We start from the raw sequence: 13,795 nt of genomic DNA on the forward strand, positions 1-13,795 counted from the left end.
CCTATTCCCCGCCCAACCACCGTACCCCTGACCACACACACCCCCGTACCCGACCACCTCCCACTCCAATCCCAGCATATCCAACAGTCTACCTCACCCCTCCCAACATAGCATACATCACCCCGCGACCTCCCACACCTGACCTTCGCATCCTCATCACCTCTCTCCAACAATGCACAACTACTCTCCACCTCCTAACCTCATACCTAATTCCAGGCATATCAACCCATCTATGCTAGAGTCACTGCACCTACCCTTCCCCGCTCCATTTCAGCAACATATAACCCTCCTAATCTATATGAATGTACAATAGCTTTAAGATAACATCAATGTAAACACTCAAACTATGATATAATAAAGCACCTAGCCATCTCTCCTACACATTCACATCCTTTACCCACCTCCTTCTTCCGTCACATCTCCCCAACCTGCCCGCATCTCTTGGCCAGAGAGAGGGCGACACCCTCTAGGTGGCCCGCCCCACCCCTTCAGGGTGGGGAATGAAAGCATTTGAACAACAACAACAGTTTGGTCGCTTACCTGCCTACTCCGTAACGTCAACCTCGCTCTCTCAGATGACGATATCGTCCAACACATCCGCCAGGCAGGCGTTCCAGTTCATTGGGCCACAAGACTACGACACAGTTCCGGACTGTCACCAGATGTCCTTCTATATTTCCACACAGAGGAAGACGTCTGCCGCCTCATGAACAACGGCGTCCATATTCATCACATCTTCCATCGTGCGGAAGTTACTCCTGCGTCACTCATAGATCAGCTCATAGCCACTAATTTTACTCCGCCTGCAACGGTCGCGCCACCACAGGAGACTTCCTACCAGCTGCCTTCGCACCAAGTGGAATCTACGCCGTCAAGCCAGCCAACATCACACGCCGTTACTACGTCGCCGATAACTACCACTACCACCACCATCTCCACTACAACATCAACCTTCCACCCCTCCCCTATTCCCACCACTGTGGTTACAACCAGTCATCCTGCGTCCATAATGATTTCTTCCCTCCCTCTTCCTTCAACACCTGAAGAACGTCATGCCTCATACATGCCTCCCGCAACGTCTGCAGCACCGTCGTCTTCGTCGTCTTTCAACGCCGCCGAAGAAGCACCACCCTCATCGCAGTCATCACCGTCCCGCCACACTATGTATAGCTGTGTGATCCGTGGAGTGGATCCTGCTCACTCAGAACAAGCCATCCTCCAACAACTTCGAGCAGAAGGCGTACCCGTCCGTCGAGTCTTTAGGATCAAGAACACCTCCGGTCTGACGTACATGGTCCGTATCCACCTCCCTACTGCCGTCGACGTTCACCATCTCATCGCCAATGGAGTCTACATCTTTGGCCATCGCTACAAAGTCGAGCCATCTCTTTCACCACCCCAACCTGTTCTACATAACTCCAACAATGCCCGTCGTCACACCCGGCCACCCCCTCCATATCGACCCCCACCACCCGTTTACCCTCCCCTCCCATCAATCAATTTCTTCCCCCCATCAGCTCCAACACTCGACATCTTGAGATTCCTAACTTCCTCCCTCTATAACATCACGGCGACCCTGCACCTCCTCAGTTTCCATTTACAGCCTGGTACCCTCCTCTAAACATGTCACTCCTCCCGCACACCCTCATACCTCCCTTTGTAATCTCACCGCTACCCTCAATCTTCTAACCTTTCATCTCCACCCAAGCACACCGCTCTAACCTCCACACCTCGCACATAGCCCATCTGTCCTTGTAAATCTGTCACTAAAGCCATCGATAACCGACACGTCCTTTCTTCTCATCTCCATTACTTACTCATACCGCATTTCCCCCATCTCCCCCTTTTTCTCACTTCCTCTCAACGACGTCATCTCTCCTGGCCAGAGAGAGGGCGACACCCTCTAGGTGGCCCGCCCCACCCCTTCAGGGTGGGGAATGAAAGCATTGAAACAACAACAGTTTGGTCTGCTGCTGCTAAGCAGAGTCCTGGAGGGGCGTGCCATTCCAGCTGATGAGTCCAAATGGCACGTCTGGACGAAACTCTGCATAATGCACACGGCCTAATCACCCAAAAGCGGGTTCTATTGCTGTGATTTTTAGATCTGCGGCTGTGAAAGCATTTTTTGACAACGTCAATGTTGTCTCCCACACATTGGCTATAGAGTGCGACACTGAACACTGAATAATATTCGTTCCACAAAAGACGAATGAACTATACCAATGACGCCCGTAGGCTATATAATTCGCGCATGTTTCGCCATCATCACGAAAACTGAGATACAGGTAAAAATCCCTGGCCTGGTCGGAATAAATCCCGGGGCCTCCACAGACTGCGGAGGCGGCTTATATGATGCACAATAATTGGTAAAATATTTGTTGTAAAATCATGCTTTAAGCACTCGCCTTTTTTCTGTTTTATGTCATTGAAGTTAATATTGGTATTTATTTAAAAGTATACTGTCAGATTATTACTATCATTACTATTATCGTCGTCGTCATCATCATCATCATCATCATAATCATCATCATCATCATCATCATCATCATTTTCGTCGTCGTCGCCAAAATAGACCTACAACTTTAACAATAACGTTGATAATAACCCAAACAATATTTCATGTTTGCTGGCTAATAATCATCTTGTATTCATCGTCTCACAAGTTATCAAGGGAGGAACGTGGAACTATAGCTCCAAGCAGTTCCGAAAACAGTTGTTGGATGGCGTTAGTGCATCAGTGGAATCGACACTGGAGTCGAGAGTGTCCGTTCCAGAGACAGCAGTCTCGACTCTTCGCGATTCCGTTCGCAACCAATCCCTAACTGAAGTAGTCCAGCTCTCCACCGTCGTTCGCGCGCGCAAACTCCTTTTCAAGAAATCCCCACCAACATCCTGGCAAAACCCTGCCTCAGAATTATTCCCATGTCCATTTTATCCACCCTCGTACTTTCGGCAGACTGAAGAACCTAACAGTTATAGACTATAATATAATCGATCAACATACCGAAATAACTCAGCGGAACAATGATGTACATATTTTAAACCATCACAACTTCCACACTAAATACAGTTTACTTACCGAACTATTTGAATCTGCAGGCGTTTGACTTTCAGATCGCTGGAGACCAGAACGCTTGGACTCCTTGGAGATGGAACGCTGACGGTCAAGTACGATGGGGCAAATGGCAGTAGGAGGCAGGATGTGAGTACGATGATCTCCTAACGAGCACTCTGGTTTCACTTGAGATGCACATCGATTGTGCAACTGTGAACAAAGAAAGCACACATTATAACCAATTAATATTGCTGCTATATTACTCAGCGTAACAATGAGTTACATCTCCGGGCTGTACCTTACTGCATTTAGGATTATCCTGTCACAAAGTACAATAATTTTAGACTACCAAGTGGCTTGAACGAACAGATATGCCAAGGACATCTGAATATAGCAGAACGCATGAACAAAACATTTAAAATCTCATAACGCGAAGATGACCGTTCCCACGTGGTAAAACCTATACTCGTAATATTAAAAGAAGCAGATGCGGCTGGAGGGAGGATCTTTGCATAATGTTTCCACATTCCTGCATTCCTTTCCCCTTCCCTTCTCTTTGCCTCACTTGTTCGTTCCTTCAGACCGCTGTGTTCTGTTGTACACAGAGTAACTTAGATGTCAACTTCAAGTAACACGCGCCGACCAGCAGGCTTATCTTCATGGCAACCGTAGTGGGTCCGTAGTGGATACTGGCCGCATTTAAGTGACTACAGCTATTGCTAGGGGCTTTACGTCGCACCGACACAGATAGGTCTTATGGCGACGATGGGATAGGAAAGGCCTAGGAGTTGGAAGGAAGCGGCCGTGGCCTTAATTAAGGTACAGCCCCAGCATTTGCCTGGTGTGAAAATGGGAAACCACGCAAAACCATCTTCAGGACTGCCGATAGTGGGATTCGAACCTACTATCTCCCGTATGCAAGCTCACAGCCGCACGCCTCTACGCGCACGGCCAACTCGCCCGGTACTACAGCTATCGAGCTCGGTGATGTCATAACGCATCTTCCAATATTACGACTGTAGGTGTTAATATAAGGAAATATCTTCGTTGGGGTAATCACATTAATGAGGTTGTAAATAAAAGTTACAAAGCTCTTCATTAGGTTATGACGATATTTGGGATTGTAGTAAGGGTGTAAACGACAGGTGAGGAGGGTGGGGTGATAAAATCAGTGGTAAAACCACAATTAAAGTATGGTTTCAATGTATGGGACTTCATCACGGTTACTTGATTCGAGAATTGGAAGAGATCGAGTGGCAAGCTACACGATTTGTTCTCGGTGATTTCCGACAAGTGAATACTGTTACGAAAATGTTGCAGCATGTTGCAGCTTTGGACTGGAAAGAAGTGGAAATAAGGAGACTAAGTGGTATGTTCCGAGCTGTTACCGCAGAGATGGGACGAATAATCTAGCATGGAGTTACTAAGAAAGTGAGGAAAGATCATAATCTATATATATAAAATAAGAGTTTTGTCTGTACATTGCTCAGAATTTGAAAATAATGGTATTTCTGTATCGATCATGTCCCCAGTAACAAGAAAATGCAGTTTTTACTTTCCCGTAATTTCTGTCTGTCTGGATGTATGTATGCACACGCATCACGAGGAAACGGCTGAAGAGAATTTAATAAAAATCGGTATGTAGAGTCGGGGGGTGAGCCGCTACAATCTAGGCTATAAATTATTTTATTTTCGCTGAGTGAAATGGTAGTTTAGGGGAAGGCCTAAAATTCAATTTTCAAATATTTATATTATTAGTGGTCATATCGATAAATACTACATAACTTTACGAATTAAATTTCTGATCATTTACGTCTTATGCACTTTTACCGTACCGGCTATGATAACAGAGATATTCATAAATTTGGATTTTTGTTGCTAAGTCCTTATCTACGCCGAACCCCGACAAAATGGGTAAACAGAATTTAATGAAAATCGGTATATAGAGTCGGGGAATAAGAAACTACAGTTTAAGATATACATGTTATTCACCCTGGGTGAAATGGTAGTTTAGGGGAAGGCACCTAAAATTTAATTTTTAAATACCTATGTTCTTGGTCCTATGGAAAAGTACTACATAACAGAAGTTATAGAGAATATAATATCCGATCATTTATGTTTTATTCAGTTTTACCGTACCGACTAAGAGTGGTATTTCAGAACCAGAAGACAATAATGTGACGGCCTACAATATCGAAAGCGCGTAACATAGATCAACAATAACATTACGCTGACCGTTGTTTGTTGTAATGTTCTTTGTCTCTTATGCTGACATTCAACTCCGATAGATGGGATTACTGCTGCGTACCGAGTATAACAGCCTAACTGAATATTGGCGGGAAATAGCTGAGGAGTTAGATAACTTTCTTCTTTAGCATGCCAATCCTCTGGTCCATACATTTTCTGATACTGCTGGTACGTAACACACTGGTTCATAGTATGCCAGCTATTCGATACCTACTCTGACGCGCTGTTTTGAATGAGCAGTGTGCGCACTTAAGTCAGAGGCTCAGTTAGTACTAGTAGTAGTAGTAGGAATAGTAGTATGAACTGGTCTGGAATTACAATTTAGCCCTATTCCAACTTATAGTACCAGAATTGACTAAATAACTCAAAATTCAACCTTGAAAAGAGCCGTTCCTCAAGGAAAAGCATCTTCCTCTTCACTTTCATTAAATCTACATTAATTTTATTCCAAATTAGCAGCGAAGATGTGATATCTTCTCTGCCTTGGAGGAAAAATTGCCTTCACGTCAGATAGTTCTTTCTCCCGCCAGTGTAGTGAATTGAGATTTTCCGACTCATCGGGTACTCCCAGGAAGCCGATAAGTAAACGGGCATAGTTTTTGCCCTGGGACTATCCACTATTTGAACACCCCCACCCCCCGCCGAAAAAAGGACGAAGATTGTTCACGGATCACGGATGTCTGCGTCTTGGTCATTCCAGCTCTGTAGCTTTGGACTGTTAGTTCGGCAGCATAGTACTGTTCGTTACAAGTGAAAAAATGTGTGGTTTTTCATTTGATCGAGTATTTCATATGAAAGCATTGCTTTTAATCGCGCCATTCCTACCGACGTCATTGTAATGACCCATGTTCATTTCAGTTGGGAAAACCACTACGAGAGTCTTTCTGAGAATCTATAAAGGCAGGCGGAGAGTGAGTGTCTGCCATTATAATGAAAACTCCCCAACCTGATTGTGACTGACGGTAGGCAAGCTGGCCTACCATTACAATGAAAATTCCCTAACCCAGTCTTGATATGAGAAAAGACGTTGGTGACTTGCCCGTCGTGCTTCTAGGGCAACGGCAGTCTTGCTCACAACGTTTACACTACCTAACCTAGAATTCTGTATAAAATTTAGAATTCCGTAGCGAAGCACGGGTACATCAGCTAGTATAAAGATAAAATTAGAATTAAAAGGAAAAAATTGAGCCAGATATTCTTTTATTTAGGGACTGGAATAAATTGCAAAGGGAGATGTTCCATAAATTCGCAAGTTCTTTGAAATCATTTAAGAAAATACCAGTTATACAATTGGTAGGAAAATGTGATACCTGGGCGACAGTAAATAAATGCAGCTCAGTGGTGACCGAATGATCGATTGAAATATTTTAGTGAGGTAATTTATTTACCATCGGAGAAAGAGTAGCAAAGTCAGTGATGATCAAGTCCATGGTTTTGATGACCTCATAAATCCCAAAATATCACCTCTAAAATTATTTAAAAATCCTTAAGTGTGACTTAAAAAATGGAAAAAATCATCCAAAATATGGACAAGTGTAGTGGTTAGTGTGATTAACTGATTAATTCTAGGGCCGGGTTCGATTTTCGGCTCTGCTAAAAAAATTGAAAGGTGGTACGAGGGCTCGAACGGGGTCGACTCAGCTTCGGGAAGTCAACTGAGTAGATGGGGTTCAATTCTCACCTGAGCCATCGTCGAAGTGGTTTTCCGTGGTTTCCTACTTCTCCTCCCGGCAAATGCTGGGATGGTACCTAACTTAAAGCCATGGCCGCTTCCTCCCCTCTTCCTTGTCTATCCCTTTCAGTCTCCCCCCCTCCACAAGGCCCCTGTTCAGCATAGCAGGTGAAGCCGCCGGGGAGAGGTAGTGGTCCTCCTTCGCAGTTGTAACCCCCGACCCAAAGTCTCACGCCCCAGGGCACTGCCCTTGAGCCGGTAGTGGTAGGATCTCTCGCTGAGTCCGAGGGAAAATCCAACCCTGGAGGGTAAACAGATTAAGAAAGAAATATATTTATGTTGTCCACATTATATAGATAAAAACACACGGGATCTTAAGAATTAGGAGCAGATAAATCTCTCTCTCTCTATATATATATATAGATTTATATATATATAATAGTTTTGTCTGTACATTGTTCAGAATTTAAAAAGGATTGTATTTTTGTATCGGTTGTGTCCCCCATTGACAGGGAAATGCACATTTTAACTTTCCGTAATTTCTGTCTGACTCTCTGTATGCAAGTACGGTATGTACGTATGTATGTATGTATGTATGTATGTATGTATGTATGTATGTATGTATGTATGTATGTATGTATGTATGTATGTATGTATGTACGCGCATCACGAGAAAACCGCTGAAGAGAATTTAATAAAAATCAGTATGTGAAGTCGGAGAATAAGTCTCTACAATTTAGGCCAAAAATATTTTTATTCACGCTGAGTGAAATGGTAGTTTAGGGGAAGGCCTAAAATGTAATTCTCAAATATTTACAATACGTTATTAGTGGTCCTATCAATAAATACTACATAGATACACAACTAAAGTTATATATAATTAAATTTCCGATCATTTATGTTATATTCATGAGTTTGGATTTTTGTTGCTAAGTCCATATCAGCGCCGAGTCACGAGAAAATGGGTAAACATATGTTAATGAAAATCGGTGTATAAAGTCGGGGAATAAGGAACTACAGTCTACGTTACAAATTGTTTTATAAAATGTCCTAATATCACAGAGTCGGAAGAAAACTAAATGTGAAGACCTACAATATAGAAAGCTCATAAAATTGATCAACAGTAACATTACATTGACCATGGTTTGTTGTGATGTGCTTTGTGTTTTCTGCTGCCACTCATCTCTGATAGATGGGATTACTGCTGCCTACCCAGTATAACAGCCTGCCTGAATATTGGCAGGAAATAGCTGGAGAGTTTGGTAACTTTCTTCTTTAGCATTTTCTAATACTGCCGGTACGTAACACACTGGTTCATCATAGCATTCCAGCTATTCAATCCCTACTCTGACGCACTGATCAGAATGAGCAGTGTGCACATTTAACGGAATAATGGCAGAGAAGTCTTCGCGGCTGTCTGCGACCTGGTCATTCAAGCACTGGAACTTTGGACTGTTAGATCGGCAGCGTAGTACTGTTCGTTAAAAGTGAGGAAATGTGCGGGTTTTCATACGATCGAGTATTTTATATGATAACATTGCTTTTAATCGCTACATTCCTACTGACGTCATTGTAATAATCTACAGTATGTTGACTTCAGTTAGGAAAACCACAAAGACAGTATTTCTGAGAATTCCGTAGCGAAGCACGGATACATCATCTAGTTAGTCATATAACTAGATAGCGTCATTGGGTCAATGTGCTACATATCATTATGTTCAGTGTTACGGTGTTGCCATGTACTCAAGTTCTGACCTATGTAAATCGGAAACCAGGCAACATGGACATTTTTGTTTACACCAGCATGGCTTCATATTCGATGTAGAATTTTTAAGAAGTTTGGTGGTTTGTATTAGTATTTCCTGTCCTTAATTGTTCGTTGAGTCCTCAATCCGAAGGATGGTTGGATTTCTATCAGTTGTCACGGACAGCCTAGATGTCAGTGAAGAGGCGTACGAGGTAGTGGGGAGTCTCCTAGCAGATACTGAGACTACTCAGTACCACATGCAACGTGAGTAGCAAGAAGCGAAAACTAATATCCTGGTAGTCAGTAGACACGGTATGCAGGCAAATTGCTCTTTAAGGCCCCATTCACAAAGATAATTAAACGTAACGTAAACACGGAAACTATATGCAATGAAATTCAATGGGACGGTTCAGAGTGGATCACGTCAACATAATGATAAACATTCAATTAAAACGTGAACGTGGGAAATTGTGAGGTTCAAGCTTCTGCGGAAAAGTTTATATGGAACATAAGAAATCAGCCAGTCAGAATGCACTGTTGTTCAGATATTCTTAGTTGCAGAATAGCGTCGCTGGTTGCAACTTATCAGACTAATTTCTACTTGTATGACAAGGAACACAGATCGTACAAAGATGCAGTGTTGAAGGCTAAAGTATGGGCATTAATTTCAGGATAATTAAATTGTGAAGGAAATAAAAAATCAATGTAATTTTTCCTCATGCATGTACATAACCTATTTCTCTACCTTGCTACAAGCAGCCATTTTAAATCAGGTCTCAGCTAAAGAGCATAGACCGTCACTTGTTCTCTATTCACATTGGCTAATAGGCCTAATTACATTTGCATCGTTCATTGCCACCGCCGTCTCGATCCTCTTATACTGCCTGCTCTATGCCACTATTTTAACACAGGAAGGCGCGACTACCAATATTTCTCCAAGTCGCCGTACGAGTGCAGCAGTAGACGCACAATCTTCGCTGTCAATGTGGTGGGATTGCACCGTGTTGTTGGTGCATGAATGTGTGGAAAACCTGAGTTATTTCGTACAACGGGTAAACGTACAAGCGATATTTTGTATATAACAGTGAAATGAATTAATCATATTATGCTTATAGATATTTCAAAAGTGATTTTAAGGTGTTGGTACTTGTTTCTTTCCGTTTGTGCAAGGTATATTTTTCGCAGAACTGAAACTTCAGATTCTTTCCCCGAAATATTCAACTGTTGTGTACAATTTTGCCAGTCTCGGCAAGGTTGTTCACAGCCAAAGAAGATACCACTCCATGATATACCGTCTAGACGGGAATTAAGAGAAAAGCGGCTGTCGGCTTTATCTAGGCTGGGACCTAATAAAGGAAGTAATTGGATATTCTCAGATTACTCTCGCACCTGTGCCTTTACACCTTGTTTCAGAATGTGTTGGACCCTCCGCGGCTCAGGCGGCAGCGCGCCGGCCTCTCACCACTGGGTTCTGTGGTTCAAATCCCGGTCAATCCATGTGAGATTTGTGCTGGACAAAGCGGAGGCGGGACAGGTTTTTTCGGGATACTTCCGTTTTCCCTGTCATATTTCATTCCAGCAACACTCTCGAATATAATTTCATTTCATTTAATTTCATGTGTTGTTCATTAATCATTGCCCGGGAGGAGTGCGACAGGCTTTGGCAGCCGGCACGATTTATATCCTCGCTGCTAGATGGGAGCTTCATTCACTCCATTCCTGACCCGGTCGAATGACTGGAAACAGGCTGCTTTTTTTTCAGAAGGTGATTGAAGCCGTGGAGGATGGTGGATTCCTTGTGATAAGAACTGTGACGGGCAATCACACAACAAACGTCTTCATGTTTAGACATTTTGGACAACCTCAGATATCCAGACGATAATATTCTAATCAAACTAGAAACAGGAAATCAGATCCTAATTTGCGGGTGCTCGGTTCGTGTTGAAGAAGAGAGGATGGAGTGGGACATTTGTGTCAGCAACATCTCACTGCCTAGGGCTTCGACACAGCTAAACAGAACTAATTACGCATTAGGACAGAGGAGGAGTTCGATACCCAAAACCTTGTTTTGTCGCTCTGGTGAAGCATCTGTAGGAGTTCGTTTAAGCTGCTGTGCCCTATTGTCGAAGTTCTTCAAACGTACGATCGTAATACGACGACTTGCGACGTCTTCCCTTTCAGAATACCGGGCGTGTTGGCCGTACGGTTAGGAGCGCGCAGCTGTGAGCTTGCATCCGGGAGATAGTGGGTTCGAACCCAACTGTCGGCAGCCCTGAAGATGGTTTTCCGTGGTTTCCCATTTTCACACCAAGCAAATGCTGGGGCTGTACCTTAATTAAGGCCACGGCCGCTTCCTTCCCATTCCTAGGCCTTTCCTATCCCATAGTGTCCCATAGTGTCGGTGCGACGTAAAACAAATCGGAAAAAACCTTTCAGAATGTGTTTTGTTACAGTGTGAGGTCAAAGAGCATCAGCAAACTGTTAGTGATATTATCCTAACCAAGTTCGTAAGACGTCTATTATTTGATATTGCATTGACAAGAACACAAAAAGTACGGTACCACTCCAAGCCTTCGTCCAGGAAAACCTTTAAATTGTCCATGAAGAGGCCAACTGCAACTTCATGCAGGTAATGTTGCCGATATTTAATATTACTGATGTAATTTACGAGCTTTAGTGAACATATGACCAAACTGTATAGTGTTTTGTAGGCTGCCGTCATTAGAATAATTTGGGAACATTGTGCGTCTATGTCTGCCATCTAACGGAGAAATTTTGTCGCAGCGTAGTCGCAAAAAGGCTCGCATAGAGCAGGCAGTATAGGAGGATCGAGACGGCGGTGTTCATTGCTCATGCCGCACATCTCAACAATTATGTACATTTAAGTTTCAACTTAACATTTAAATTTTCATTGTGAACGGGGCGTTTAAGTCTCTAGAGAGGCTACAGAACGTGAAATGCTTCATTTATCAAGTAAGCAAGTTTACATCTGATAGAAGATAAAAAACTGAAATTGTAATTTGCACCAAATCAGGCAAAGACTGCCTTCAGTGAAAAGCGGAGTCTTTTATCTCCAGCAACATCGTCAAACACCTCAGGGAAAATCTACATAAGACCTTCGTGTGGGGCATGTTATTGTCTGAATGTGAGGCGTCGACGCTTAAGGAAGTAGAGAAGAAAAGGATACTGGCGTTTGAATTGTGGTAAAAATGAAATGGCGTGTCCGAGGACATGTTCGGCTCGTCAGGTGAAAGTCTTTTGATTTGACTCCCGTAGGCGACCTGCGCGTCGTGATGAGGATGATGATGATGAAGACAACACATATACCCAGCCCCCGTGCCAGCGAAATTAACCAATGATGGTTAAAATTCACGACCCTGCCGGTAATCGAACCCGGGACCCCTGTGACGAAAGGCCAGCACGCTAACCATTTAGCCATGGAGCCGGACTGAATTGTGGTGTTACCGCTGGACGTTGAAAATTCTCTGGGTGGACCACGAATCCGGTGAAGAAGTGCTGCTGAGGGTCTTATTCTTATCTCAAGATTAAGTCATAGCGTCTGAGATTTCGTGAAAGTGGCAGGCCTATATGAATACAAGTACGCATACTGTGGCAAAAAAAGAAAAGGGATTAAATTGCCTTAGAAAGCTGTTCTACTGGAATAAATACGAGACTTGGGGCACAAGTCATGGCAACTATTTTCTTGACATGAATATGTCTAAAGAGCTGGTGGGGGTTACCCGGAACTTTGTCATGTGCGATGTTACCTAGCAACAGTACCTTGAGATCTGCACAGGCCATGGATCTGTATGTCATGGCCATCCATCAATACTTCATATCACAGCCTGCACGGTTGCTAGGTAACATTGCGTCACGCATTTTATTGAAATCATTCGATTTTCCCAAAGGAAATTCCTCCAAACCTTTTGCCCCTCACAATTGCACGGTACTACCATACAATAGTCACACGTCCTGGAAAGCATGGCATTCTTAGTACATGGACACAGCACTAAATGTCGGTGCGTTGGACAGATACCACGTACAGGGCGATGGGACTGCAGTAATGTGTCAGGCTCCGTGCAGAATGGATGTGACAGAGCAAGTACTGGAACAGTCGCCATATACCGGACCTGTCTCCGTACGATTTTGACCTCATCCCCAATGTGAAAGGGGATACGAGAGGAAAATGCAACGCTGTGAAACATGAGATTGCAAAATTCACACTTGGTGGGGCGACTGGTAATCGAAGTCACCCGCAACTTTGGCAACGTGTTGTGGGAAATCTAGGGGACTACTTTGAGGATTTACCGTAAAAGTGAATGTACTCTGAGAATAAATATTATGTAGCACAAGGATTCCATGGCTGACAGCTTCCTCGGTTTATATCATGCACCTGGCAAACCTACTCGGCGTTATTGTTACATTCTGCAGCACCTTATACTCTCCACTCCCACCTGTATACTGTATTTCCTTTTGTCTGCTCGATCCCGCATTCATGCGGAAAATGAATAGTTGCCATGACGTGTGCTCCAACCCTTATAGATTATAGGCACTATGAAAACCACAGTTTTAGGCTTACGGTAGCAGGAAAGGGATTAATAACTTAGAAGTCTACGTTTCTGAAAAGAGGAATAAAAAGGCGTATAGGGATAATTCCCTCCCCTTCTGGCTGAGTGGCTCAGACGGTTGAAGCGCTGGCCTTCTCACCCCCAACTTGGCGGGTTCGATTCTGGCTCAGTCCGGTGGTATTTGAAGGTGCTCAAATACGTCAGCCTCGTGTCGGTAGATTTACTGGCTCGTAAAATAACTTCTGCGGTACTAAATTCTGATACCACGGCGTCTCCGAAAACCGTAACAATGTAGTAAGGGGGACGTAAAGCAAATAACATTATTATTAAATCCATCCCATAGTTATAAGAGAAGGAACGCCATAGTCTGGCACCATAAAAGACATGTCACTTTGAGACTGTTCATGAAGGTCCTTTGGAGGGAAAGAATCGCCAGATGAAGACATAATTAAAGTACGTCGATCAGATCATGAGAGATGTACACATCCCTGAACAAGTTTGTTGAG

The 13,795-nt window shown here is 43.5% G+C and overlaps 1 protein-coding gene across 1 annotated transcript in view; it reads right to left on the reverse strand.

The window, feature by feature from the left end:
- Positions 1–13,795, reverse strand: part of Dgk (diacyl glycerol kinase 1) — a 419,783-nt gene that overhangs the window by 162,023 nt on the left and 243,965 nt on the right. Inside the window, exon 10 of the mRNA XM_067148158.2 lies at positions 3,080–3,265. Within this exon, the coding sequence (XP_067004259.1) occupies positions 3,080–3,265 (186 nt within the window). The remainder of the gene's footprint in view (positions 1–3,079; positions 3,266–13,795) is intronic.

Source organism: Anabrus simplex, chromosome 5 (genome assembly GCF_040414725.1).
Source record: "Anabrus simplex isolate iqAnaSimp1 chromosome 5, ASM4041472v1, whole genome shotgun sequence".
NCBI lineage: Eukaryota > Metazoa > Arthropoda > Insecta > Orthoptera > Tettigoniidae > Anabrus > Anabrus simplex.